General features: G+C 43.1%; 1 protein-coding gene across 3 annotated transcripts in view; it reads right to left on the reverse strand.

Annotated features, from left to right (window-relative positions):
- Me3 (malic enzyme 3) overlaps window positions 1–26,767 on the reverse strand; it is a 197,004-nt gene that overhangs the window by 46,669 nt on the left and 123,568 nt on the right. For all 3 annotated transcript variants that reach the window (XM_013116382.3, XM_013116381.3, XM_040728802.1), the window contains 2 exons: window positions 20,051–20,126; window positions 11,024–11,185 (listed from right to left, as the gene is read on the reverse strand). In XM_013116382.3, coding sequence (XP_012971836.1) covers window positions 11,024–11,185; window positions 20,051–20,126 — 238 coding nt within the window. The remainder of the gene's footprint in view (window positions 1–11,023; window positions 11,186–20,050; window positions 20,127–26,767) is intronic.

Below are 26,767 nucleotides of genomic sequence, written 5' to 3' on the forward strand. Positions count from 1 at the left end.
GGATTTTTCAGCATTTAATGTGATGATCATGTGTTTTTTCTCTTTCAGTTTGTTTATATGGTGGATTACATTGATGGATTTTCCTATGTAGAACCATGCCTCCATCTCTGGGATGAATCTTACTTGGTCATGGCAGATAATTATTCTGATGTGTTCTTAGATTCTGTTTGCCAGTATTTTATTGAGTATCTTTGCATCAATGTTCATGAGGGAGATTGGTCTGTAATTCTCTATCTTAGTTGTGTCTTTGTATGGTTTGGGTATCAGTGTAACTGTAGTCTTGTAAAAAGAGTTTGGCAATATCCTTTCTGTTTCTATTGTGTGGAACAATTTGAGGAGAGTTGGTATTAAATCCTCTTTGAAGTTCTGGTATAATTCTGTGCTGAAACTATCTGGGCCTGGGCTTTTTTTTTGGTTGGAAGGTGATGGGGGATGTCCTTCTGTATGCTGTGAATATATGTTTCTCTTATTGGTTTATGAATAAAGCTGTTTTGGTCACTGAACAGGCAGAATATAACCAGGCAGGAAATATAGGCATGACTACCAGACTAAGAGAATTCTGGGAAGAGAAAAGCAAGAAGTGACTTCCCAGAGAGATTCCACACAGTTACTAGGAAGTTAGCAACTAAGGAAGAATGAGGCAGGGTATTACCAGTAAGCCAAGACCATGTGGAGATACACAGATAAATATAAACGGGTTAATAATTAAGAGAGAGCTAGCCAATATGAGCCATAACCAACAGTTTATAATTGATATAAGCCTTTGTGTGTTTATTTGGGACCAAACGGCTGGGACTGGGCAAGACAGAAACTTCCATCTTCAGGGAGACTTTTTTTTAGTGTAATTTTTTCTTTTATTATTTAAATTTTAAATAGCTTGTTTTACATGTCAATCCCAGTTCCCTCCCCTCCTCCCGCGCCGCCGGCCCCCCCCCCCCGCCATTCCCCCCAGCCTCCCACCCTTTTGCCAATTCCTTCCACATAGGGGATATCTAGAGTCTGTCATTTCACTCAGGGTAGGGTCCAGGCACTCCTCTAAGAGTCCAGGCTGAGAGAGCATCCCTCTTTGTGTTATGGACACACGATGTCTGTTTGTATTCCAGGGATAAACACTGATCCACTGCTCAGGGCCCCATAGGTTGCCCAGGCCTCCTCACTGACTCTCACATTAGGGGGTCTGGATCAGTCCCTTGCTGGCCTCCCAGCTGTCAGTCTGGGGTCCAAGAGCTCTTTCAGGGAGACTTTTGATAACTGTTTCTATTCCCATAGGAGTTATAGATCTATTTAATTCATTTATCTGGTCTTGATTTAATTTTGCTATGTGGTACTAGTCAATAAAACTGTCCATTTCCTTTAAATTTTCCTATTTTGTAGGGTACAGTTCTTTGGAGTATGACCTGATGATTCTCTGGATTTCCTCAGTGTCTGTTGTTATGTCCCCCTTTTCATGTATGATTTTGTTAATTTGAATATTCTCTCTGTGTTTTGATTAGTTAGGGTAAATATTTTTCTAATTTGTTGATTTTCTTGAAGAACCAACTCTTTGTCTCATTGATTCTTTGTGTTGTTTCTATTTTATTGATTTCAACTCTCAATTGGGTTATTTCCAGCCATCTGTTCCTCCTGGGTGAGTTTGCTTCTTTTTGTTCTAGAGTTTCCAGTTGTCCTGTTAATCAGCTAGTGTGGAATTTACCTAGCTTCTTCTTGTAGGTATTTAGTGCTATGAACTTGCCTCTTATCCCATAAGTTTGGGTATGTTGTGCTGTCATTTTCATTGAATTTTAGAAGTATTTAATTTCTTTCTTGACCCAGTGGTGATTTAGTTGAGCACTGTTCAGTTTCCATGAGTTTATGGGCTTTCTGAAATTAGTACTGTTGAATTTCAACTTTAAGCCATGGTGATTCTATAAGATACAGGGTGTTATTTCAATATTTTTGTATCCCTTGAGGTTTGCTTTGTTACCAAGTATGTGATCAGTTTTAGAGAAAATTCCATGGAATGCTGAGAAGAAAATATATTCTTTTGTGTTTGGGTGGAATGTTCTATTGATGTTTGTTAGGCTCATTTGAGTCATTATATCTGTTAGTTCCTTTATTCTCTGTTAAGTTTCTGTCTGGCAGACCTGTCCAGTGGAGAAGTGGGGTGTTGAAGTCTCACACTATTAGTCTGTGGGGCTTGATGTGCGATTTAAGCTTTAGTAATGTTTGTTTTACAAATGAGGGTACCCTTGTGTTTGGAGCATAGATATTCAGAATTGATACTTCATCTTGATGGATCTTTCTGTGACAAATATGAAGTGACCTTTTTCATCTCTTTTGACTAATTTTAGTTTGAATTCTGTTTTGTTGTATATTAGGATAGCTACACCAGCTTGTTTCTTAGCTCCATTTGAGGGGAAAATCTTTTCCCAACTCTTTACTCTGAGGTGATGTCTGTCTTTGTAGTTGAGGTAGTTTCTTGTATGAGGCAGAAGAATGGATTCTGTTTTCATATCCCATCTGTTAGCTTGTGTCTCCTTACAGGCAAATCGAGTCCATTAAGGGATAATAATGACCAGTTATTGGTAATTCCTGTTATTTTTCTTTGTGTTGTTGTTGGTAGTGTGTGCTTGCATTTCTTTTCTTAGGGATTTGCTAGTGTGGGATTATCTATTGTCTGTGGTTTTGTGGATATAGCTAACTTCCTTGGGTTGAAGTTTTCCTTCTATTACTTTCTATAGGGCTAGATTTGTGGATAGGTATTGTTTAAATCTGGTTTTGTCATGGAATAGCTTGTTTTCTCCATCTATGGTGATTGAAAGCTTTGCTAGATATAGTAGTCTGGATTGGCATCCATGGTCTCTTGGTGTATGCATAATGCCTGACCATGATCTTCTGACTTTCATTGTTTCCATTGAGAAGTTGGGTGTAATTCTGATAAGACTGCCTTTATATGTTACTTTGTCTTTTTCCTTTTCAGCTCTTGATATTCTTTCTTTATTCTGTACATTTAGTTCTTTGTTTATTATGTGGCAAGGTGATTTTTTTTGTCTAGTCTATTTGGTGTTCTGTAAGCTTCTTGGATTTTCATAGGTATGTCTCTTGTTAGTTTGGGAAAGTTTTCTTCTATGTTTTTGCTGAATATATTTTCTGTGCCTTTGAGCTGGTTTTTTTTTTTTTTTTTTTTTTTTGGTCAGCAGACCTTAGAGGCAAGTGTATTCAGTATGAGACAGCTCTCACTGGTCGCAGGTGTCCTGTTAGGATCTAAATTTTTTTTCTTTCTTTTTTTTTTTGTCAGCAAGTTTTTTTTCCAGTTTAAATTTAGATAAGAAACAAGGTTGCTTCACAAGTCAGTTCCAGGTCCCTCTCCCTTTCCCTCCCCTCCTCCCATGCCCTCCCCTCAATCCCCCCCCGTTATCCCCTCATTCCCCCAGGAAGGGTGAGGCCCTCCATGGGGGTGTCCATAGTCTGTCATTTCATATAGGGCAGGGCCTAGATCCTTCCCCAAGAGTTCAGGGTGAGAGTGCACCTCACAATGTTCGATGGGAGTCCAAAGTCCATGTGTACACTTGGGATGGGTACTGATCTGCTGCCCAAGGCTCAATAGATTACCTAGGCCTCCTCACTGACACTTACATTCAGGGGGTCTTGATCAGTCCCATGCTGGATTCCCAGGCTGATGCCTGGGATTCAAGAGTTAACCTTTGTCTGGTCAGCTGTTTCTGGGGGTTAAACCAGCCCAGTCTTAATCCCTTTGGTCATCAGTCCTCCCTCTCTGTTACTGGCTTTCTTGAGTTCAGTTGAGCTGGTATTTTTTAGATTTGGCCTTTTCATGGATATTTTGTGTTAAGAATGTATTGGATTTAACATTTTCTTTGATGAATCTATTTCCTCTCTCATATCTTCAGTGCTTGAGATTCTCTCTTCCATATCTTGTAATCTGTTGTTTATGCTTGCATCTATAGTTGCTGATCTTTTGCCCAGTTTTTCCATTTCCAGAATTTCCTCAGTTCGTATTTTCTTTATTGCCTTTATTTCAGTTTTCAAATATTGAACCATTTCCTTCACCTGTTTGATTGCTTTTTCTTGGTTTTCTTTAAGGGATTTGTTGATCACTTCCAATTTTTTCCACTTCTTTAAGGGAATTTTTCACTTTTTCTTTAAAGGCATCAATCATCTTCAAGAAGCTATTTTTAATGTCCTTTTCTTCTGCTTCATCTGTGTTGGGATATCCAGTCATATTGCTGGAGGACCACTAGTTTCTGGTGGTGCTGCATTGCTCTTTGTGTTGTTGAGTGTATTCTTACCTTGTTGTCTACCCATCTCTTCCTCCAATGATTGTAAGTGGAGCTTGTGCATCAGGGGGTCCCTCTTCCTCCATCTGGTGCAGTTTGGGGTTCTGGCTCCACTGAACACTTCTTCAGGTGCAGGCATGACTGAGCCTCTGTGATCACTCCGCCAGGTGTAGATGGGCTCCAGGTGCAGTTTGTGCTGGGCCATTGGTGCTCACTTTTCTAGGTGCAGGTGGGGTTGAAGCTGTGGCTCCAACTCTGGTGAACAGATAGTTTTGTGCAGGCTGCGATACTGTCTCCTGGGGCCTAGGCCTGCTGTGGAGCTGACTCTTTCCTACCCACCCCAGCCTCTTCTTAAGATAGTTTCTGGAAACTGCTGCTATCGATGCTTCTGGGCTACTCATTCAGTCACTGGTGTCTCCCCCCCCCGCCATCCTGCTTCTGGGCCACCCTACTAGCTCTCTCTCTGGAGAAAGTTTTTATGTTTTTCCAGGACTTTCTTCTCATCTGTCAAATGAGGATAAAATGTAGCCACAGTGAGTGGTTATGGTGACTGTGTGAAAGGATATGACAGACATTTGTGAATTGCAATACCGGTTATAAATGGTGGCAGGCATTCTAGCTCTTAAAACTTCTGATGTGCCCCATGCTGAGGGCACTGTGGTGTCACTGCAGCCACAGGAAGACTCTGAACTTTTTAAATGGATTCTGTTGCAGGAGAGAAGTCTCAGGGCTATTACCCATCCATATTGTCTCCAGAATGCTTAATGATTATGAGATGAGGGGCATTCTTCCTAAATGAGGCCATTTGATGCAGTCTTTGCTCTCCAGAGACTCTTCTGGGCATACCGTAGCTAGAGTTCTTAACTTTCCATCTTTCCCTCCTTTCCATGAGAGTCTTGTCTATATTGCACAATCTGAAGGTCCTACTGGTTCCAACTACTGCTCTTTCGCCTCACGTTCTTCAGTTTCCCCTTATGAAGCTCTCACGTATGTATTTCTGCAAGGACTTGAGAGATGGTTTTCACTTTTTATTAATCCCTTATGTTATTAATGGAGCAGCAAGATACAGAGAGGTTAAACTACCTGCCCCAAGATTTTTGGTTAGTAAGAGCAACATTTGGTATTTAAACCCAGAGTGCTTGCTCTTAACATGTAGTTTTAGTGGTTCTTTTGCTCATCAGTAAGAATCAACACGCTATTTAATCCACTGACCCAGACCCATACTGCAGCCCTGATGCAGTGTAATAAGTCCCTGCCTCCATGCCTTCCTTCGTGGATGGAGAAATACCCTTTCAAACCAAAATAAATTTTTTCTCCCTTACATTGCTGCTTTTAGGTATCTATACAGCAACAAGGAAAGCAATGAATCCTGACTCTAAAAACATTTTAAAGAAATCTTTATATTTTATTTTTATAATAAAATGTTCCATGTCTCAAATACTTCAAAACTAACTACAAAGAGGGGAAATTTAATTAGAGAGATGACACTAAAAAAAATGCGTCTTGTGCTTGCATAGAGCTCGTAAGAAGAAATGTCCTTGTTGCATCTGGTGCCTGACTGTCCATTCCTGTTTTACAGATCAGGACATTGGAGTTCAGTGGTTTAAACAAACTGCCTCAAACCAGGAGAGAATGGCTCAGACTGGTTCTCGGGTAGCATTCTTTCTTCCCCATCCTTTGATGTTGTGGGGACCAAGAAGCTAAGCACCAGCTTCTGGTCTTCACTCTCTGTTTCTGCCGGAAGAGTTTAGCAGTAGCTGGCAAAGTCCAGAAGGTCTATGTTTGGGGGCTTTGGAATTGGATGGATCTGAGTTTGAATTCACACCCTGCCAGTTAAGATCAGAGGCTTATAACCTTGCTGTTTTGTTTCTTCTCCTGTGTTGAAAAGGGATAATAATGAGTCCTGTCTCATAAAGTGATTTCCTGAGAAAAAGTCTGTTCCTTTCTCCTTTACATCTCCCCAGAGATCACACAGCGTCAGCACATGGCAAATCTGGCAACTGTGTTAGCTGATGCCAGCTGCCAGAGTGGCACTGTTGGGCTAAGAAAACTTAGATTGTGGAAATCACTCACTTCAGCTTTCTCCCAATGGACTCCTGAGGCTCATAAAGGTGTAATGAGATGTCCCAGGTCACAAAACCCACTGAGGGTAGTGAAAGGGAAGAAGCCATTATTTTGGGACAGGAGAGGGACTGAATTTACTCATTCCCAAGTTCTGGTGTGTACAAGGTACCCTGATACTTAAGTAGTTATCCGGTTACTAAGTTCCCTTTGGAACCGAACAAATCAGTGGTTAGAATTGTAGGTGAAGGAATTCACCCAAAGAAGGCAAACTGGAACTGCTTCCTCTGCTGTGGGAGTTGGGTTGGATACACCCTCTGGGGTTGTTTGCCTAGCTCTGCCTTTCTAGATTTTCCTTGGAAACAAAATGTCATAGAAAACAAATAGTTTTCCCTCCTCTTTGCTGGACACATCACGGAATGTTGTATTTAAGTTGGAAGATAAACCTGGTTAAAAAAATATTTACCTTGAATAGCAACAGGCACACTAAGAGGTCATGAAAAGCATCTGTGTGTCCCAGAGGTCATGGCTTGGGGTCCACTCCATGGCCATAGCACCCTTCTCCCAAATTGTAGTTATTTCTAATGCTTATTTCTTGAAAAAATTAAGGTAAGCCAGGGAGAAAGCTGCAAAGATTCTGGGGGTAGCATCCTCACTTGTGCATGCAGAGAGTGAGCTCTCGGGTAGAACCACACCAGGAAGTTGAGTATTCTAGTCACAGAGACAATAAGCTTGCCAAATAGAAGAAACAGCAAATTCCAGCACAGCAGCTGACTCTGCTCATTCTCACCAAGTCTTCAAAGTCAAGGGTTCTGGCTCTGCTGTCAGTTTTCACCTGAGCCTGTCTACAGATGCCAACATCCTCCTCAGCTACACAGTGGGTTCCAGAGGACCATGGGGCATCTCCCTCAGAGGTGAGCACAGGTTCAGGATTTCAGGCAGCAGAAGACTCTCAGGGCTCAGCAGGGCAACCAGAGAGCTAAGCCTGTTGGAATGCTCCAGAGAACCTCATTGTAGAGTACCATGTGCACAGGATTTTGGAACTAATGCTTAGGGATGACATTTATGCTCTGGGACTCTTTTTCTACACAGAATGAAGGAGTTGTTTGAGAGACTGCTTCTGGTCCCTTCTACTTTGGACAACATGACCATCTTGTACTTGGTTTCATCCACAGACACAGCCATGACTGAGGGGCCTCTCGCCCCTAAGCTCCGGAACTGAACCCTGGCCATCTCGCCTCTATGGAATCACTGCTTCATGTGTTTGTTTTTCCAGACGTCCTTGGTGTGGGCAGGTAAAGTGACTCAGTTTCAGGGATGTAGAAAGCAGATGTTTTCCTCCAACAGGAAGCCCAGAGGGGTGTTCTGACACTGATTAAATTGCTGTCACGTCAGAAGTTTTTTTTTTATCATAGAGGCATACATAATGATGGTTTTGTTATTTGGACATAAAAACATCTCACTACAGCATCCTCCCTGGAATGCTCTAGGCAGTGGAAGCGATAAGGCCCAGTTTTCCTCCCCTACAACCCTGAATTGCTAGCAGTGAATGACGAACCTCAAGACTCCTAGGGAAAATGCCTTGCAAAGAGACACATTAAAAATTATTTTATTATTATTAGTTTTAGAATTTTATATACCGATATTGTATTTCCATCATTTCAACTCCATAATCTCCCATTTCCAACCCCTCCCATTTTCCTCTAACTCCCTCTGAACTCTCAAGTTCATGAACTCTTCTTTATATATATATATATATATATATATATATATATATATATGTGTGTGTGTGTGTATATATATATATCTATATACATATATATCTATCTCTATCTCTATCTATCTATCTATCTATCTATCTATATATATATATATACACGCACATATATTTACAGGTTTTCTCCAGTGTCCATTTAGTGTTGTGCTCATACGTATACTTATTTGGGGCAGACCACTTAGAATTGGATAACCTATCAGAAGGATTGTTCCAAGAGAAGACCGATGCTCACTCTCCTACCAGCCTTTAGTTGCCCATAGCTCTTCACCTAGGAGGGGGCCTTGTGACATTTCCCCAATCCACACTGGCATCTTGACTGCTTTTGTCATTGTACAAGTCATATAAATAGATACATTTTAAACAGAGAGCTGTACTGTGTATGGGGCATGACGTAGTAAACTCATTTGAAGGGGGATAAATCACTGTCTTTGTAATGTTGGTTCACTTGGCAACTTTGAATTCTCATGCTTGGAGTCAGGCACTCAGGGGACAAGCACACACTTTGAATAGATGGAATACATGGCTCATTAAAATGATCCATTACGTGACAGTGTTGAAACTCCAACAATTAGACCGTTCGACCCAGGCCTGGTTCATTTATCTCCCTCATGCCTACCAGAGTCCCGGCACCCACTAAACACTCAATAAACTTTGATTAAATAAGTAAAGAGAAAGTGTTCACAAAGTAACCTGGAATGAAAAAAAATGAGAACAAAATACAGGTGCAGTATGATTCCAACTAATTAATAAATAAATTTTTATGTGCATGTGTCATAGATAAACATTGAAAAGCGGGCACATATAAAGAGCTGTGGGAGAGATGCCTTTTTTTTTTTTTTAAGATTTGAGCTGGTTAGTGGTGGTGCACACCTTTAATCCCAATACTCGGGAGGCAGAGTAAGGTGGATCTTTGTGAGCTAAGGCCAACCTGGCCTACAGAGTAAGTTCCAGGATAGCCAGGACTGTTACACAGAGAAACACTGTCTCAAAAAAAAAGTAAAAAAGAATTTGAATCCTAAAGTTGCTTTAGTAAGGAAAGTCAAGAGATCGTGTTGTCTTATATAACACCAGAGTCCCAGCAGGGGTGTGATATGGCAGAGGATCTTGGTTCTGAATAGAATCTTTTCGAGCCAATTAAAGCCTCTGGACCTCAGTTTCCTGACCTGGGAAGAGAGGGCAATGACAGAGGCTTTACTCTGTGCTACTGTGAGGCTCAAACTAGATGTAAGGTCTGGGTCCATGATTGTCACTTGCTTTTGGAAACCCTTCGTGATGGATTTATTACAGATCAAGGTCAGCCTTGAGCTTCACTCACATTGGTGGGTGCTGGACCCTCAACAGCACAGGATCTCCATGCTAGTGGTAACCAGCACCCTCCAGGGAGTGTAACAGTTAGTATTAAACTCAGGCTATCTCTGCTCCAGTCCAGGGCCAGCTTCTAAGGCACTGACAGGGTGAAGGATTAAATGTATTTGCAACCCCCCAGCAGATGCTGGAAGAATGACTAAACAAGGTTTGCTGTACTCATCTCCAGAGGCAACAATGCACTCTTGGAGTCTGAGGATAGCTTTAACAGTTGTTTGGAATGCACTCAAACATCTGGCTGGGAGAAAGGAGCTCGGTTTAGAGCAAAACTTGAGGTCTGGCCTCATTGAGCAGCTGTAAGCCTTGTGCCACCAGCCAGCCCCACGTCTCATAGACCAGTCAGGAGACACAGCAAGAGGAAGGGATTTTAGAAATGGCAGTATTGCTCTGTACGTGATCAGGTCTAAAGAGGTGCATGCATAAACATATTTTTGTAAACATATATTAAAAACATTAAAATGCTGTGTGTGTGTGTGTGTGTACTGATCATGTAACTATTTTACCGGTAATACATCTCTGGATTTTGCCTTTTAAAAGAGCACAAACTGATTTTAAACTCAAAAATAAATGTTATTTAGAAGGAATTCCCTTGAAGTATATTATAGACATGTATGAAATTATCATAATGGAACCTATATTTATATAATTCATATATTACAATAAAATTATAGTTTGCAAAATATGACAATTGTATAGAGTTATATTTTGTTTCCTTTGTGAAAAGATCTAAATTGTTTTAGAAGATTGAATTAAGCAAATAATTTTGAAAATGAAGAAAAGAGGAGTTTTTTTTTCCTTTCTTATTTTGGTTTTTCGAGCAGGGTTTCTCTGTATAGGGCTGGCTGTCCTGGAACTCACTCTGTAGACCAGGCTGGCCTTGAACTCAGAGAGATCCACCTGCCTCTGCCTCCTGAGTGCTGGGATTAAATGTGTGTGCCACTATCTCTTGGTAAGACACTTCTTTTTTTCCTGCCAGCCACAGGGCCGAGAATTACAGCCAGAGACAACTACAGGAGCAGACAAACTCTTGACTGGGGGTTAAGCTCCTTCGGTGACAAAGCCCCTGAATCTTGCAGGAGGATTGACCCGTGGCTTGGCTCAGTTTCTCTCACTCGACCTGCAGGACACTCATCTATCTGCTTGTCTCAAACATTTCAGCCTGTGGCCTTGTTTTCGAATTTTAGCTCACACACTGAGGCAACTTGCCTTGAAAATGCAGAACACACACACTAGTCTCACCATTGGCTGCTCTCTTGGAGAGTGGTCTCCAAGGAGGAATGCAAACTACGGGGTACCATGGAAGCCAGGGAAGAAGTAAGTCCAGGGCATCATGGGCACAGGGGAGGAAGATGAAAAAACGAGAATGACTCAGAAGTAAAGGGGGTTGGGAGAGGGAAGCCTTCTACTTCACAACCATATGGGAAATGTGGGGGTCGAGAGGATCCTGGGAAAGAAACAGCCCATGTGGATATAATTATTCCACAAAAGTGCCCCCCACCCCACATCTTCCTTCTGGCCCAAGAGCCCCTGGCTCAGACATTGTTACCTCATTGTTGGTGCCAACATCTAGCAGCACAGGAAGGCACTGCTGTGGATTCACCCCTCCGCATGCTGTGTACAGGGCCAGCTTGCCCACAGGGATGCCCATGCCATAGCAGCCCAGGTCTCCCAAGCCCAGTATGCGCTCTCCATCAGTCACCACCACCGCCTGAAAGACACAGCAGGACACCCTCAATCAGGAGCACCACCTCCATGACAAAGTGCTCATTTCAAAGTCCCAGAAGTCAGCCCTGACAGCTGGACACCCGCTGACTTTGTTGGGAATAAAGCAGCCTGTCTGGGACAAGGCCAGAGGATTCATCAATTGCAGGTGGCTGGCCCTTTCTGACAAGTGGGCGAGGAACCTCACAGAGGCCAAGTGACAGAAAGACAGCACTCCTTGCATTCTGAAGATTGGGTTGGGAGTGGCAGAAACAGCTGGAGAGAAATCACATCTAGCCGCCCCCTCCCCAAACTGGACAGTCTCAGCCTGAAACCTGGGGAATGGGACAGGAAGGGGACAATGTAAGAAAGTTTATGCTGCTACTACAGCCACAGCTCTGTTGCAAAGAACAGAGCTTGTAACGTTTTCTAGAATGACAAATCCTGGAATCAGGTAGATTCTTTGGCTGTCTGAGGATAACCTGTTGGCAAAGAATCACTGAGGGCCAGCTCTGTACTAGACACAGTTCTGGTACAAATCTTACCTTTATCAGATGTTGATGGGGCTCAGATATGATTGCATGATCAGGGTGGATGCTCATTTATTCATTCACTTAATAAACACTTATAAAGCACCTGCTTTCTAATAAGACATATCCTGGGGAAAGAACTTTAGTTTGCTTACCTATAAAGTTAAATATGTGTACACCCAAATGAGAGAGGGAGCATATTTATTAACAGTTACAGCTTTGAGACAGAAGCCTGAATGCAACAGGACAATGCAGGGAGAGTAGAGATTGAGATACTCCTGTAGGGTGAACCACTCCTGTAAGTTCTGTAGATGAGAGAATACACACACCAGACCTTGGACAAGAAGCAATTGTGAGGGTGCAGGCAGAATGCAAGACCTTTAATAGGTGTTGTGGAATATTACTTTAACTAGGAAAAAATGTGTTATATTTGTTTATGTTGTGAAATATTACTTTACCCATGTAAGGTGTGTTACATTTGTTTATGCTGCATTTGTTTAACAATGTGAGAATGTGTGTTTCATTATGCAAAGATGTGTTGCATTTGTTTCATCCTGCCTGCCTAAGGCACCTGATTGGTCTAATAAAAAGCTGAATGTCCAATAGATAGGCAGGGCTGTCAGGCAGAGAGAATAAATAGGAGGAGAAATCTAGGTTAAAGAAGAACAAGAGAAGAATGAAGGGACTAGAAGCTGCGGTAGCCCCAATTTAACATTTCTCTACCTTTTGATCTGTCCAAATCAAAGCTTTCTGACTTGGATTCCCCTCCTGAGGGAATTCTTTGCTCTGCTTACAGGGAAACTGTTGTGTACCTATTTGCTTTGAATTAAGACATTCCCTCCTGTGGAGAGGAGGGAGGCCAATAAGACTTGGGAAGTAAACACAACACACAAGGTTCAGGGATTAGACATTTACAGGAAGCTCCTGAAAATTACAGGAATCATGAGATCCTTCCCAAAGATTGCATAAGCAGTGACAATTGCTGGAGAGGAGAGACTCTTTGAATGACCAAACTTCCTGCAAGTTGAGCAGGGAGCTCCAGGGATGCAGCTGCCTAGGAGTCACTTATGCTCCTGTAAGCAGCCCCTCAGCCATACTCCCCAATAATCTCACTGGTTCACTAAGGTATACTTAGGTGGGATCATGTCTTTGGTCTGTTGTTAGTGACCTATCTGTGGTGTTTGTTTATGTCTCCTCAGGAAAGTCACACAACAGCAATAAACATTGCAAGATTAAACTCGAGCAACTCTCTACTCTAATGCATTATTCTTATAACCCTAAGATGATGAGGGGCCATCAGTGCAGTTTCCCAGACTGGAAATGTCCCAGGACATTCTACAACATGTTCAACTCTTCTGAGGGAATGCATCAATTTTCAGTTCTTCTGTACAAATGGTTGACTTGGTACAACAGCTTCTCAGACTGCTTGACCCCTCTTCTTACGTTTAGTCTCTCCTGCAAACCTATGTCAAGTTCATTACATTCAAAGCTCATTTTCATCATGATATTTCCAGGATCAGAGACTGTGCTGGGTAGTTATATGTCAGCTTACACAAGTTACAGTCATTAGGAAGTGGGGACTCCACAGGATTTGCTGGTAGGCAAGTCTGTAGTACATGCCCTTGATTGCTGACTGATGGAGGAAGACTCAGCCCATTGTGGGCGGTGCCATCCCTGAGCTGGTGGGCCTAAGTGTTATTAAAAAAAGCGGGCTGAGCAAATCATGAGGGAACAAGCCAGGAAACAGTGATCCAGCATGTCCTCTGTTTCAGTTCCTGTCTCCAGGTTCCTGCCTTGAGTTCCTGTCTGTCTTCTCTTCATGATGGACTACAAGCTATACGATGAAATAAACCCTTTCCTCACTAAGTTGATTTTGGTCATAGCTTTTTTTTTTCCTTCACAAAAACAGAAACCATAACTAAGACAAAGACCTTCACTGATTTCTAACTGCTCCTCTGGACACCTAAATCTGTATATTGTTTAACATACCTTCTAAAAGTTGTCTATCTATATATAACTGCATTGTCTGGCTAGTGGTTTCTTCTCTCTTTATGTCTCTCTCAGCCTTTATAATTATTTTTTTCTCTGGAGGATCTTTCTTCCAATTCTCTACTTTGACAGATATAGTAGTGGTTTTCATTCTTATGAACTGTTAACCTTGTTACATCTAATAAACACATTCCTGGTCACCTTCTACATTCTGCGAGCACTTGTTAAGAGCCTACTGGGTACCAAGACTCACACAAAATACTGTTGGGAAGTGCCTTTTGTATGTCTAATACACCTCTCAAATGCCATTGCTGCTTGTCCAAATGAATTCTTATATTCTTATTTGAATTTTTTTTACTTGCTGCCTTCCTGTCAGGGGCTAGGTAAGTCAAAGGCCATTTGGGGTTCTGTGGATGGAACAAGGAGCTCTAGGTTTTTGTTTCCTGTCAGAGTCATGCTTGGCAAGGCTACCAATGGACTGGTGTCAGGACTCTGGAGCCTCCCAAAGTCAGAGCCTGGAGCTTGACAGTTTCCCTGTAAAGCTGTGGCCAAATGTTCCAGATACAGAGATGTGAAACGCTTTGCTTGTCATAACAGTACAGATCTTGCAAAAGAGGAACTACAGTTACTCTGAGTTCCCCATAATCCTGCTGCCTGATGAACTTTACAGATTTTCTTGCTGCTTCTTCATTTGATGGTATATTAGGATTAATAAATGCTTGGGTCATCAGCCCTCAAAGTCCTCCTGAACGCCCACTTTTGACTCTTCTTACCCCTGGTCTTCCCCCTTAGAGTTCCAGAACAAACCAAGGAAGAACTACTGGTCTCATTCAGCTCCCCTCTTATTTCCCTACATCTTTCAAGCTCAAGATGACCCAACCTTTTTTGATTTTTCTTTGCACTTTGGCAATCATGTCCAGTTGGCTATTGAGATCTGCTGATCCTGCCTGCTCCAGTCTTGTGGCATTTGTTCTAGGACCCTCACACTGTTTCTATTGCCTTTGACCAGACAACCTGCTTGCCACTTAAACCACCATATGATTTTCTGACTCTTCTTTTTATTCTTGGAGTCTCCCCATCCTTTTTTACTTTTACAGAGCACATCTGGATGTATCAGTTTCTTGCCCCCTATAACATTTTCTTAGCCTGACCTTTAAGATTTCCATGGGCTAGGTCCACTCTGCCTTTTGAAGTTTTCTCTTTTCCATGCTCCATCCTAACTAAAATATTTCCGATTCTGTATGGGTTTTCCACTTTCTGTAATAGGTGGCATTTTACTCATCAGGTCTTTCATTTCTTTGATTGGAATTCTACTATTTTTTGTGTTTCAAGGGACAATTCAAAATCCACTTGTCTTGCCAGGTGATAGTGGACACCTTTAATCCCAGCACTTGGGAAATAGAGGCAGACAGATTTCTGAGTTTGAGGCCAGCCTGGTCTACAAGAGCTAGTTCCAGGACAGTCAGGGCTACAGGGAGAAACTCTGTCTCAAAAAAATAAAATAAAATAAAATAAAATAAAAATTTTACCTGTCTCTGTGAAGCTGCCCTCCTAGGCTTTTCATTGTTTTCCATTGAACTCCTGGAGCACTTTTCCTTGCCTAAAGTAGCCATCACTCTTTTGCTCGTACTATAAATATTCATGTTCCCATGTCCTTCATAAAAGCTGTAAGCTTTTTAGGGGCAATATTAGGTTGTGTTATTTTTGATTCCTTAGCTGTTGGCTCTGAGGCCAGCAATGTGACACACACTCAATTAGCCAGGCAAACTATAGCCCCAACAGTGCAGAAAGTGCTTCTCGGTTGGACAGGATTCAAAGCCAGGATAGTTAAGTTCAGAGAGAAGATGTAGCCTCTCATTGTTCCGGATAGCAATCCGATTAATGCTGGGAAACACTTAACTAGTTCAGTGGGTTGCCAAGGGCTTAGGGAAAGTCTGGGCAGTGTATTTGGGTTTGAAAAGCCAGCAATAATTTCTGGAATGACCGAACACCAATTTCCTTATTTGGATGTTGGAAAAGTCATGACATCCCTCGTTTCTTAGACAAATGGAGAGGTTTGAAGAACGGTATGCTATGTTCTTTCTTGCCAGCCTTCCTCAGACCTATGTATGACCTTTTCTGACTTCTTGGGTATGGCCCTTAGCTTAACTAACCAAAGACTGACCGGAAGATCTTGAGTCCTAGATTGCTCTTGGGCTGTTTTAGATTTATTAGTGTGATTATGGATGGGCTGCCTGCCCAAGTTTTCAAAACACCTTTTCCTCTTCCTTTTGTTTCACCCTTCACTCTTATCTCCCCTTCCTTCCCTCTACTCCATAACATAAATAACACACATTCCTTAGGTTCAAATCTTGATTCCACTCCTCACAAAGTGATTAGTCTCTCAGATTCCTTGTCTCTAGAACAAAGATAATGGGAAGCCCTGTGGTTGTCAGTAGAATTCAATGAGTCAATCTGAGTGAAGCGCTTTTATAGTACTGCTTGAAGGGGCTGGTAATATCTGCCCAAGACTGTTGGGAGTTTCTTCCCTACTGTTATTCTTAGCCACCAGCCTATCTGGAGAATTTTCTCTATTTGAGCCACCTTGCACAGAAGCCACACCTCTTTCCAAGGTCAGTCTACAGCCAATGTCTGATCATACCAGGAGTAAAAAAGCCCTATCCCCCAGCTTCTGCCTAAACTATCCCAGCTCTGAACCTGACTCATAGTTTTCACTGAATCTTCCTCTAGACCTTACCGCAGGCAACCTGTGGCCCTCGGCTCTGCTCCTCTTCTAGTGTATAGCTGTTGAACCCCTTCCTGACAAGTTAATTTCTGTCTCAGAGATTTTCAGCAGGTTCAGTCACCGGACTGACACGGAAGGTGTTCACCACTCCCTGGGCCCATGCATGGTAGACAGACATATGGCTCTAGCATTCTGGACCATGTTTTAACACCTGTGTGACTGGTGCTTCGTGGTGGAGGCTGCTGTTTTGGTTCCACCACCCAGAGCTTTTTCCTCAGAAGTGTTGGGAGAGATATTTAGGAGTCTGAGGAATTGACAGGGAGAGACGTTCTCAGTTGAGCCTTTCTCTTGTGAAGGCATCGGGCACTCTGGGAAGGAGACAGAGCAGTGGTTCTCACTCCTTTGTATTATTTACACTGGGCAGCTTTCTCCTCCTTGCAGAAGAAAGGCCCCAAAGCTTTGGTAGTCCTGGCCTTGAGTAATAGGTTCCTCATAGTTATCTTCTCCTGCATTTCAGTTTCCTGGCCTTCTAGCTGGGGAAACCACAAAAAGTTCATTTTTCATCTTCCAAATTGATTTAGAAGGTCCTCTGAAATTAACCATGCTCTGTACCAAGCAGCCAGCAACACTAGGTTCCAAAGATTTCCGAAGCCTCATTGAGAAACTGTCTCTCTGAATGGACTGGTGGGGGGTGGGATGGGGTGGGGTGGGGCGGAACTCAGCAAGGAGATGTAGTTTGGACACCAGCACTCACCTGTGAGTGACCCAGTGTGTTCCTTGTATGCTCCTCTCAGCAATGTCCCCTCCTCCTGCCCACCCTTCAGGGCCCACCTTGGGGCTTTCAGAAGGAATCCTTCCTGAGCTTTGACCTCAGTGCCTGCAAAGATGCCCTGTATGAGCTCCGAAAGGGTGATGAGCAGGGAGTTCCATGGAAGTGGAGAGATCTTTACCCTTTCAGTTTTAGGAGCAAGAAAGACTGCTGCTTGGAACATCCCGGACTTCTGAAAGGGCGCCTTGGGTGGCAAGGGAGGAAACCTTCAGTGAAAGGCTGGAGAGTGGGACAGGGTAGAGCGTGGGGTGGGTTGGGGAAAGTCCAGTCAGCTATTTGTTTATTCACCATGATACAGGCTCTATATTCAGAGTGCCTGATTTTTCCAGAGAAGCCCAAAATCCAAGTGCTTTTATATTTATTGTTTTAAATGAAATATGCTTTTAAAAATACAGCCTATAAATTCAAAAATTTTAACAGGCACTGAGGGCCAAACCAAGTATATATGGATACAAGGCACGTGACTACCCATTTGTGGCCTCAGATTCCCAGAAGAAACCTGTTTCCATCGCTGCCCTTTGGCCCTGCATAGCCACAGATGCTACAACTGCTGCCAACATCCCCTAGCAGGACAATGTTGTTCATTTGTGTGCTCTTCAGTGTTCACTGGCTTTATCATGATCAACCCACATCAGGAATGCAAAGTTCGGAAAGTCAATGTGCAAACATAACAGGCATGGGGAAGATCCATAGCCAGAAGCCCTGTGTGTCTGCTTACAAAACCAGGGCTGTTTTCTCTATATGGTCACTGGAAATTCTCTAAAGTGGGACAGAAATAAAGGATGGGGGTTGTCCCAGGCCTTTACCTGTCCCCTTTGGAGCCTCAAGAGGAGGGAGGCCAGGTGGCCTGTGCCCTGTCTGCAACTTGCCCTGTAAGTTCCTCTCTTTGGTAGCAGAGGTCTACTTTAGCCTTGCTCTCTCTAGAGTACCCAAAGTTCCTGTTTCTGTTCCTTTCATCACTGTCACCACCTCTCTGGTAGTCTTCAATATTAAGAAGGGTCTCAAAATATGTTTATTGAAGTCAATAGTCACTTAGCTCCCATGGTTCTGTTTTGAATTTATACCCTGTGTTTTCAAGCGTGACAGGAAGAATCTGGTGACAGGGTGCCTTTCATTTCATTTTGGAATTCTTGAAGGAGGACCTGATAATAGTCATATATATTGTACCCGGCCAAGGAAACATCGCACGTTTGATTCCTGTGCTAGTTTGGAGGAAGAGGTACCTTTTTACTTCCAGTTGAAGAAGAGGAATTTCCTTTATTTGTTCCAATTGCTCATAATTTGCTTAAAGTACTATATGCATTATCTCTATTCCTTGCACAGTGCCTGGCACAGGAAGGTGCTTAACGTATCTGTTGACTGAGTTTATTCACAGTGGAGAGCATCTGCTGAGTGTCTGTAGATGCATAAGATTTCTCTGTGGTTGAGCAGTCCAGGGAATGTGGAAGAGATTAGTGGACAGGACCTCAGCATTATGCCCGCTCAGGTTAGCCTAAAGTTAACTCCCCACTAAGTGAGCTGGCTTCCCTCAATGTCCTCAATATTTTACAGGAGTTTCAGCCTAGACACACCCTGGAAACATGTTTCCCTGAGATGGAGGCCAAAACTTTCGAGGCCAAGGCCTTACACATAACTGGAGTCCACATGGATAAGCACAGGGCAAAGTCACACCCAGATGGAGATGTGAGTATGGTCTGTCCCCTGTGGCCAGTACTGAGCTTTGGCTGCAGTTCAGGCCCGGCTGCAGAGAGTCTAGGTTCTAAGCCTTTTCTACTCTTGTTCTAAGTGCTCACACTGGCTAGAGAGAGCCTGATTTGGGTGGGAAACCAATAGAGGCTCTATTTGGTACCTTCTGGTGAGGAATAGGCTCAGGGAACTAGCAGGAGTGGAGGGAGTGGGACCCTGCCGAGAAAACAGTAGAGATCCACAGCCTGCCAGGGGAGCCAGGGTAAAGTGAGCAGCTGGCCCCAGGGTTAGCTCCAGTACTGTGACTCCAGAGCTGAAGTCCCCTCAATAAGGAGCCATCAGCTTCACTGATGTCACTTCCAGAAAAGACAGTTGCCTCAGATGCCAGACCCCTCACACTCCTCATGTGGAGCACTGCACGGTTTGCATTCCACGCTGTCGTCTCATCCTTTAATCCCTAAATGTTTTGAGGAGACTTGATATTTGGGAAGCAGTGGCAGTTTTACCTTGTCACTCTGCACATATACTCTCTATTCTCTGCTACCTGGGGCACAACTACCCAAGTATGCTCACCATAAACTTTCACACAGAAAGTCCTCATCCATATCTTCATAACCCTTAATCTAAGGCCCGGTTCCAAAGTCATTTCCATATGAAGTCACCTCGGACTTCTCTGAGATCAAAATCCTACCTCTGTGATCACCCACAGCTCTTTCTATGTGGTTCGCTTAGCTCTGATCACGTTTCTCCCGGCTAGTCTGTTGGGTCACTGTCCTGTTTTCATCACGAAGTGTTCAGTACCTTGATTTCTGTCTACACCCACAACAAGACTGGCACAGTGCACTCAGCAGGGACTTTCAACACATGCTGAACATTTCTTGAGATTAATATTAATTAAGAGCAACTTTACCGAGATACATCGTTAAGGCAAATCTCTCTTTTATGATGCATTTGTGGTGGCTATAACTGGTGTGTAATCAGGGCCTGGAGAAAGAAGCAAGTATCTTGCCTTCATTGTCGTAATGGCTCATTTCATATGTACAGATAACACCAATACAAAGTGACAATGGTTCCTCCAACAAGCAGGGCAACAGCAATAAAACAGGATCCTACCTTAATATTGTCCTCTGGCCAAGAGTTCAGCATTGTTGCAAGGTGGCCCTTGTCATGAATGGTGATAAACAGCCCACTAGGAAAAATAAACATGAACACACAGAGAAACCAGGCGATCAGTGTAGAAACAGCAAAGACCATGAACACTGGTGCCAATTGCATTGCTGACTTCTGCCCCCAGTCCCAAGGAAGATGGGTTTTATCTCAAAGCTCTGGATGGTCCCGATGTTTTTCCTTTAATTGCTTCTCTCCATAGGATCAGTAGTGCACTGGGTCAAGGGCGTGCCCACCTGGAATCATCTTCTCTGGAGAATGCAGCTTCTCTTCTTCTCTCTTTAGATCTGGTACCAGAATCCCTTGCTTCACTAACCCCACAACTACCTTACCGACTGCATGGGTTTGCTCTCCAGCTGCTTACTCCATGGCACAGACCACATGGCCAGGACCAGAACTTGGACATGTGGGTTGGGATGTTCAGATGCATATGCACCAGGCCCCTGAAATGGGAGGTGTAGCTGGGAAGGGAAGCAGGGGAGGGGTGCCTGATGACGTACTTTTCTCTGCAGCACTGGAATCTAACAACACCAAATTCAAATTTAGCCTTCCAGTCTAGAAGAGGGTGCAGATGCAAATGTAAGACAAGACAGCATGCTATGTTTAACAGCTTGTTACTTGAATTAGAATGCTTAATGTTTAGACTTAAAGGTTGTGGTTATGAATCTTTTGTTCTAGGATTAGAGATGAGAGATTATGTGGACATTTGTGAGATCCCTTCTCTCTCCCACTCTAGTAGATAACCCATAAGATTTACATATTCAAATTTTTATCATTTTAGAAGTGAAACATGACTCCAGCCTTCTGGTAGTGGCACAGAATAACCCTTCTGAAGACAATTATTATAAAATCAGTCATATATATATATAAATAATTTATATTACTTCTATACTATGAAACATGTGGTTTGGTTTACAGTAATGGAGCTTGGTCAAATGGTGGTAGAATCTGGAGGAGCATATGCCTTTGAAAACAGGCATTATTTTCTGAGATGGGCAGCTCTGCAGTGTTTTGCCTGAGTGCAGATCCATCTTCAAACAGAAAGACAGACTTACAGGTCGAGTGCCTGAGAACAGGGCTGGGGTTAAGAAGAGCAGATGGACAGTGCAGAGGGGAACTTGAAGGTAAGAAACTTCAGAGAGAAGGGACTCGCAAGTTTCAGTATAAAAAGCACAGCCATTCAATCCTGCCAAAAGCAATCTACAGATTCAATGCAATCCCCATTAAAATCCCAGCACAATTCTTCACAGACCTTGAAAGAACAATAATCAATTTTGTATGGAAAAACAAAAGACCCAGGATAGCCAAAACAACCCTGTTCAACAAGGCAACATCCGGAGGCATCACCATCCCTGACCTCAAGCTCTATTATAGAGCTATAGTCCTGAAAACAGCTTGGTATTGGCACAAAAATAGACAGGTAGACCAATGGAATCGAATTGAAAACCCGGATATTAACCCACACACGTACGAACATCTGATCTTTGACAAAGAAGCTAAAAATATGCAATGGAATAAAGAAAGCATCTTCAACAAATGGTGCTGGCATAACTGGAGGCTGGCATGTAGAAGAATGCAGATCGATCCATGTTTATCGCCATGCACAAAACTTAAGTCCAAATGTATCAAAGACCTCAACATAAATCCAGCCACACTGAACCTCTTAGAAGAGAAAGTGGGTGGTACCCTTGAATGAATTGGTACAGGAGACAGCTTCCTGAACAAAACACCACTAGCACAGACAATGAGATCAACAATTAATAAATGGGACCTCCTGAAACTGAGAAGCTTCTGTAAGGCAAAGGACACAGTCAGCAAGACAAAAAGGCAGCCCACAAAATGGGAAAAAATATTCACTAATCCCATATCTGACAGAGGGTTGATCTCCAAAATTTACAAAGAACTCAAGAAGCAAGTCTCCAAAACACTAAAGGATCCAATTAAAAAGTGGGATGCAGAACTAAATAGAGAATTTTCAATAGAGGAGTCTAAAATGGCTGAGAGGCACTTGAGAAAGTGCTCAACATCCTTAGCCATCCGGGAAATGCAAATCAAAACAACTCTGAGATACCATCTCACTCCTGTCAGAATGGCTAAAATCAAAAACACCAATGACAATTTATGCTGGAGAGGATGTGGTGAAAGGGGGACACTCCTCCATTGCTGGTGGGAGTGCCAACTGGTTCAGCCAGTATGGAAATCAGTATGGAGATTCCTCAGAAAAATGGGAATAAACCTACCACAAGACCCAGCAACTCCACTCTTAGGCATATATCCAAAAGATTCCCATTCATACAACAAGGATGTCTGTTCCACTATGTTCATAGCAGCATTATTTGTAATAGCCAGAACTTGGAAGTAACCTAGATGCCCCTCAACTGAAGAGTGGATAGAGAAAATGTGGTACATTTACACAATGGAGTACTATTCAGCAGAAAAAAACAATGGAATCCTGAGATTTGCAGGCAAATGGATGACACTAGAAGAAACCATCCTGAGTGAGGTAACGCAGTCACAAAAAGAGAAACATGGCATGTACTCTCTCATATATGGATTTTAGACCTATATCTGGGGAGTGCCAGCCTACAATCCCATGGCCAGAGAGTCTGGGAAACAGAAACTTCATTCAGTGGCTGATGGAAGAAGAGGCAGACTCCCGGTTAAGTACTGAGCTGAACTCAAGAAAGCCAGTAACACAGAGGGAGGACTGATGATCAAAGGGATTAAGACTGGGCTGGTTTAACCCCCAGAAACAGCTGACCTGACAAAGGTTAACTCTTGAATCCCAGGCATCAGCCTGGGAATCCAGCATGGGACTGATCAAGACCCCCTGAATGTGTGTGTCAGTGAGGAGGCCTAGGTAATCTAATGAGCCTTGGGCAGTAGATCAGTACTCATCCCGAGTATACACACGGATTTTGGATTCCCATCCAACAATGTGAGATGCACTCTCACCCTGAACTCTTGGGGGAGGGTCTAGGTCCTGCCCTGGATGAAATGAACGACTATGGACACCCCCATGGAGGGCCTCACCCTCCCTGGGGAAATGAGGGGATAATGGGGGGGTTGGGGAGAGGGCACGGGAGGAGGGGAGAGAAAGGGAGAGGGACCTGGAACTGACTTGTGAAGCAACCTTGTTTCTAATCTAAATTTAAACTGAAAAATAAATAAATTAAAAAAAAAAAGCACAGCCATTGACTGGCCATGACTAGCAGGGACACTGACATAATTAGTTGTAGCAAGAATAAATAAATAAAATAAGTGTATGTGTCATGCCCACACACACATGCCTGTCACATATGCATGTAAAAGTCAGAAGTTGAAATCATGAATTTTCCACCTTATTTTTTTGGTATAGTCTTTGACTGGACTGGATGACCAGCAAGCCCAGAGCTACCCTTGCCTCTCCCTCCCTATCGCTAAGATGGCAGATGCTCATTGCTGCCCTCAGCATTTTTTAAAATGTAGGTGCTGGGTATTGCACTTAGGTGCTCACATTTGCATGGGAAGTGCAGTTTCTCATTGAGCAATCATCGCAAACCCCATAGAGTGTCCTGAATGTAATCCCTTACTGGAACTATTCTTTCTCCTCTCTTCTATCACTAAACTAAACACAAACAAACAAAAAACAAAACCAAAAACCAAAAACCCAACTTGCCTGCAGAAGCTGCCTGGACTTTGTTCCCCCTCTAATTCTCCACCCATAGTAGCGTGTTTTTTATTAGCATTGTATTACCAAACCACCGATGCTTTCACCTCTTTGAAAGCAATGAGCATTTTTCAGTCCTTATTTCTTCTGGTTTCTTTTTTATATGAATTATTCATTTTTATTTATATGTATGCATGTGTATATGTGCTCTATGTGTGTGTGTGCAGTGCCCCTGGAAGCCAGAAGAGGGTGTTGAAATCTCTGGAGCTAGTTACAGGTTTTCTGATGAAGATGCTGAGAATTGAACTCTAGCCTTCTGTCAAAGCAGCAAGTGCTCTTAAGGGCTGAGCTGTTTTCCAGTCCCTCCTCTTGCTTCTTGGTAGAATCTGATGCTTTTATTAATTCCTTGCCCCCAAATGTCTGATGTCTGTCTTGTCTGTCTGTCTGTCTGTCTGTCTGTCTGTCTCTCTCTCTCTCTCTCCTTCTTTGGCTGCTTGTCTTTATTCTCTTATACTGGCCATCCAGCTATGTTTGTGACAACATTCCTCAAATACTTCCTTTCAGTATCTCACTTTCAGTCTTCTTTTATGTGATCTCGTTAATGCCAAAGGCATTTGGTCACTGAATTTCAAACACCTGAACACTAGAAATTTTCATTTTGGGTGCTACTGACATTTAAAAATTCTTTTGTTAATATATTTTTTACATTCCAATCCCAGTTCCCCCTCCATCTTCTCCTCCCGCTCCCCCTACTTCCCCTCTCCACCTCCCATCTTCTCCTGGGAGAGGGTAAGACCCCCCCAGGAAGTCTCCTAAGTCTGTGCCATCATCCCCTTGAGGCAGGACCAAGCACCTCTCCACCCCCAACACCTCCATGTATAGACTGAGCAAGGTATCTCTTCATTTAGAATAGACTCCACTAAGTCAGTTTGTGCACTAGAGTTAGATCTTGAACCCACTGCCAGTGGCCTCATATATTGACATTTTGGGTTAGAGAATTCTTTGCTATGTGGGTGAGGTTGCCCTGAGCCCTGCAGGGTTTTTGGTAACATCCCTTGCCTGTAGCACCTCTACTCTGCTGTAACAACAACTGTCTCTAGTCATTAGCAAATATATCCAGAAGGGATGAAAATCATCACACACTTGGAAGGAATTGCTCTAGACTTCTGTATTATCTGCCTGCCTGACATATGTCAATGACACTCAAACTTAACATGTCTTAGACCAAATTTATGATCTAGCCTTTCACCAGCTGTCACTCAACAACAAGACTGACTCATTCCTTTCGATCTCAAGTTGTCAGCCACTCTGGCTTCCTTTCCCGACCCCATGCTGCCATGTGCCTCCTACCTCAGAGTGTGTAGGCTGTTTCTTCTGCCTAATACCTCTGTGCTTCCTCACTCTTCATGGAGTTAATTCATTCTCATTACTCTGGTAATTTCCAAGTCCAGGTAGAAAGTTCTTGGTATGAGCTCATGGTCTCTTAGCCTTGCTTGCACAGACGTATTTACCGTGTGGTTCCTTGGCTAACTCTCCCTCGTTAGATTGAAAGCATCACAAGGGCAAGCTCTGCATCTATTTTTTGGTATCTTCAGCACCGCTCCCTTGGGCTTAGTTTATAATACATGCCGAGTACATATTATATGTGAATCAAAAGGTGATGGTGTTCAAGTGATAAAGGAGAAAACTGTTGGATAAAACTGGGTGAGAGCAGTTTGTGTGTGTGCCCTGTAGGAAGCCTGTGAGCTGAACGGCAGTGGGTGGGGCTTGACAGTGCTGGCAAGTGGATGGAGGATGGGCCAGGGAAAAGAAACACACTTGGGGTATATGGTTCTGTTTTTGAAGTGGGCCGTATAAGCACCTGAATTAACTTATCCATAAAGCTCGATGTTTTCCAGGGGAAGAATACTAGATTACACCACCCCTGAAATACGCCTCTTCCTCTTACAGACTGCTTTGAGCTAGTTCATTGCAAACTGAAGTTTTCAGGAAAAAAAAAGCCACACCTGTGTTCTACAAGACTGATTAAATCTGTGATTATGGAGGGTTGGAATGTTGCCAGATGATCTTCTGCTGTCTTTAGTTCTATGTGTCTGACCTAACATCCTTTGATTTTTTTTCTTCAGGTAAATACTTTTGGAATGTAGTAGCAGATCTCTTATTCCACCAAAAGCTAAGAATGCTATTAGATAACAACTGAAAACTGTAACAGATTTAAAAAATATTTTTTTTCTGTGCTGTAACCTGCCTTCCTGATATTCCCACCAATGTATTTGAAGAATACCTTGACTTGTAACTTCCTTTTGTTGTTTGACAATAAGAATTTCCTGCACCTGTTACCATATTGAGATTAGGATATTTGAAGAAACCTGAATTCATGCTCCTGGGTCACAGTCACTCATACATGGTTCCAGGATAAACTACGTCTTATCCCTTAGTGTTGACAGCTATGCTTTGGTGGGTAGATCCAGAACAAAGGGCTTCCTTCCTTCCTTCCTTCCTTCCTTCCTTCCTTCCTTCCTTCCTTCCTCCCTCCCTCCCTCCCTCCCTCCCTCCCTCTCTCCTTCCTTCCTTCCTTCCTTCCTTCCTTCCTTCCTTCCTTCCTTCCTTCCTTCCTTCCTTCCTTCCTTCCTTCCTTCCTTCCTTCCCTCCCTCCCTCCTTCCTTCCTTCCTCCCTCCCTCTCTCCTTCCTTCCTTCCTTCCTTCCTTCCTTCCTTCCCTCCCTCCCTCCTTCCTTCCTTCCTTCCTCCCTCCCTCTCTCCTTCCTTCCTTCCTCCCTCCCTCTCTCCTTCCTTCCTTCCTCTCTCCTTCCTTCATTCCTTCCTTTCAGAAAGGCACTCAGTATTCACCTTGCATGGCTAGGAACTCACCATGTGTAACAGGGTGGCCTTGAACTCACAGAGATCCATCTATTTCTGCCTACTGAGTGATGGGATTAAAGGTGAGTGCTACACTAAGCTTGTTTTCCTTTTGTAAAGAACATTTACATTTATTTAATAATTTGTTTGTAGAGA

The sequence above is a fragment of the Mesocricetus auratus genome, unplaced genomic scaffold (genome assembly GCF_017639785.1).
Source record: "Mesocricetus auratus isolate SY011 unplaced genomic scaffold, BCM_Maur_2.0 Super-Scaffold_4256, whole genome shotgun sequence".
In the NCBI taxonomy this organism is placed as follows: Eukaryota; Metazoa; Chordata; class Mammalia; order Rodentia; family Cricetidae; genus Mesocricetus; species Mesocricetus auratus.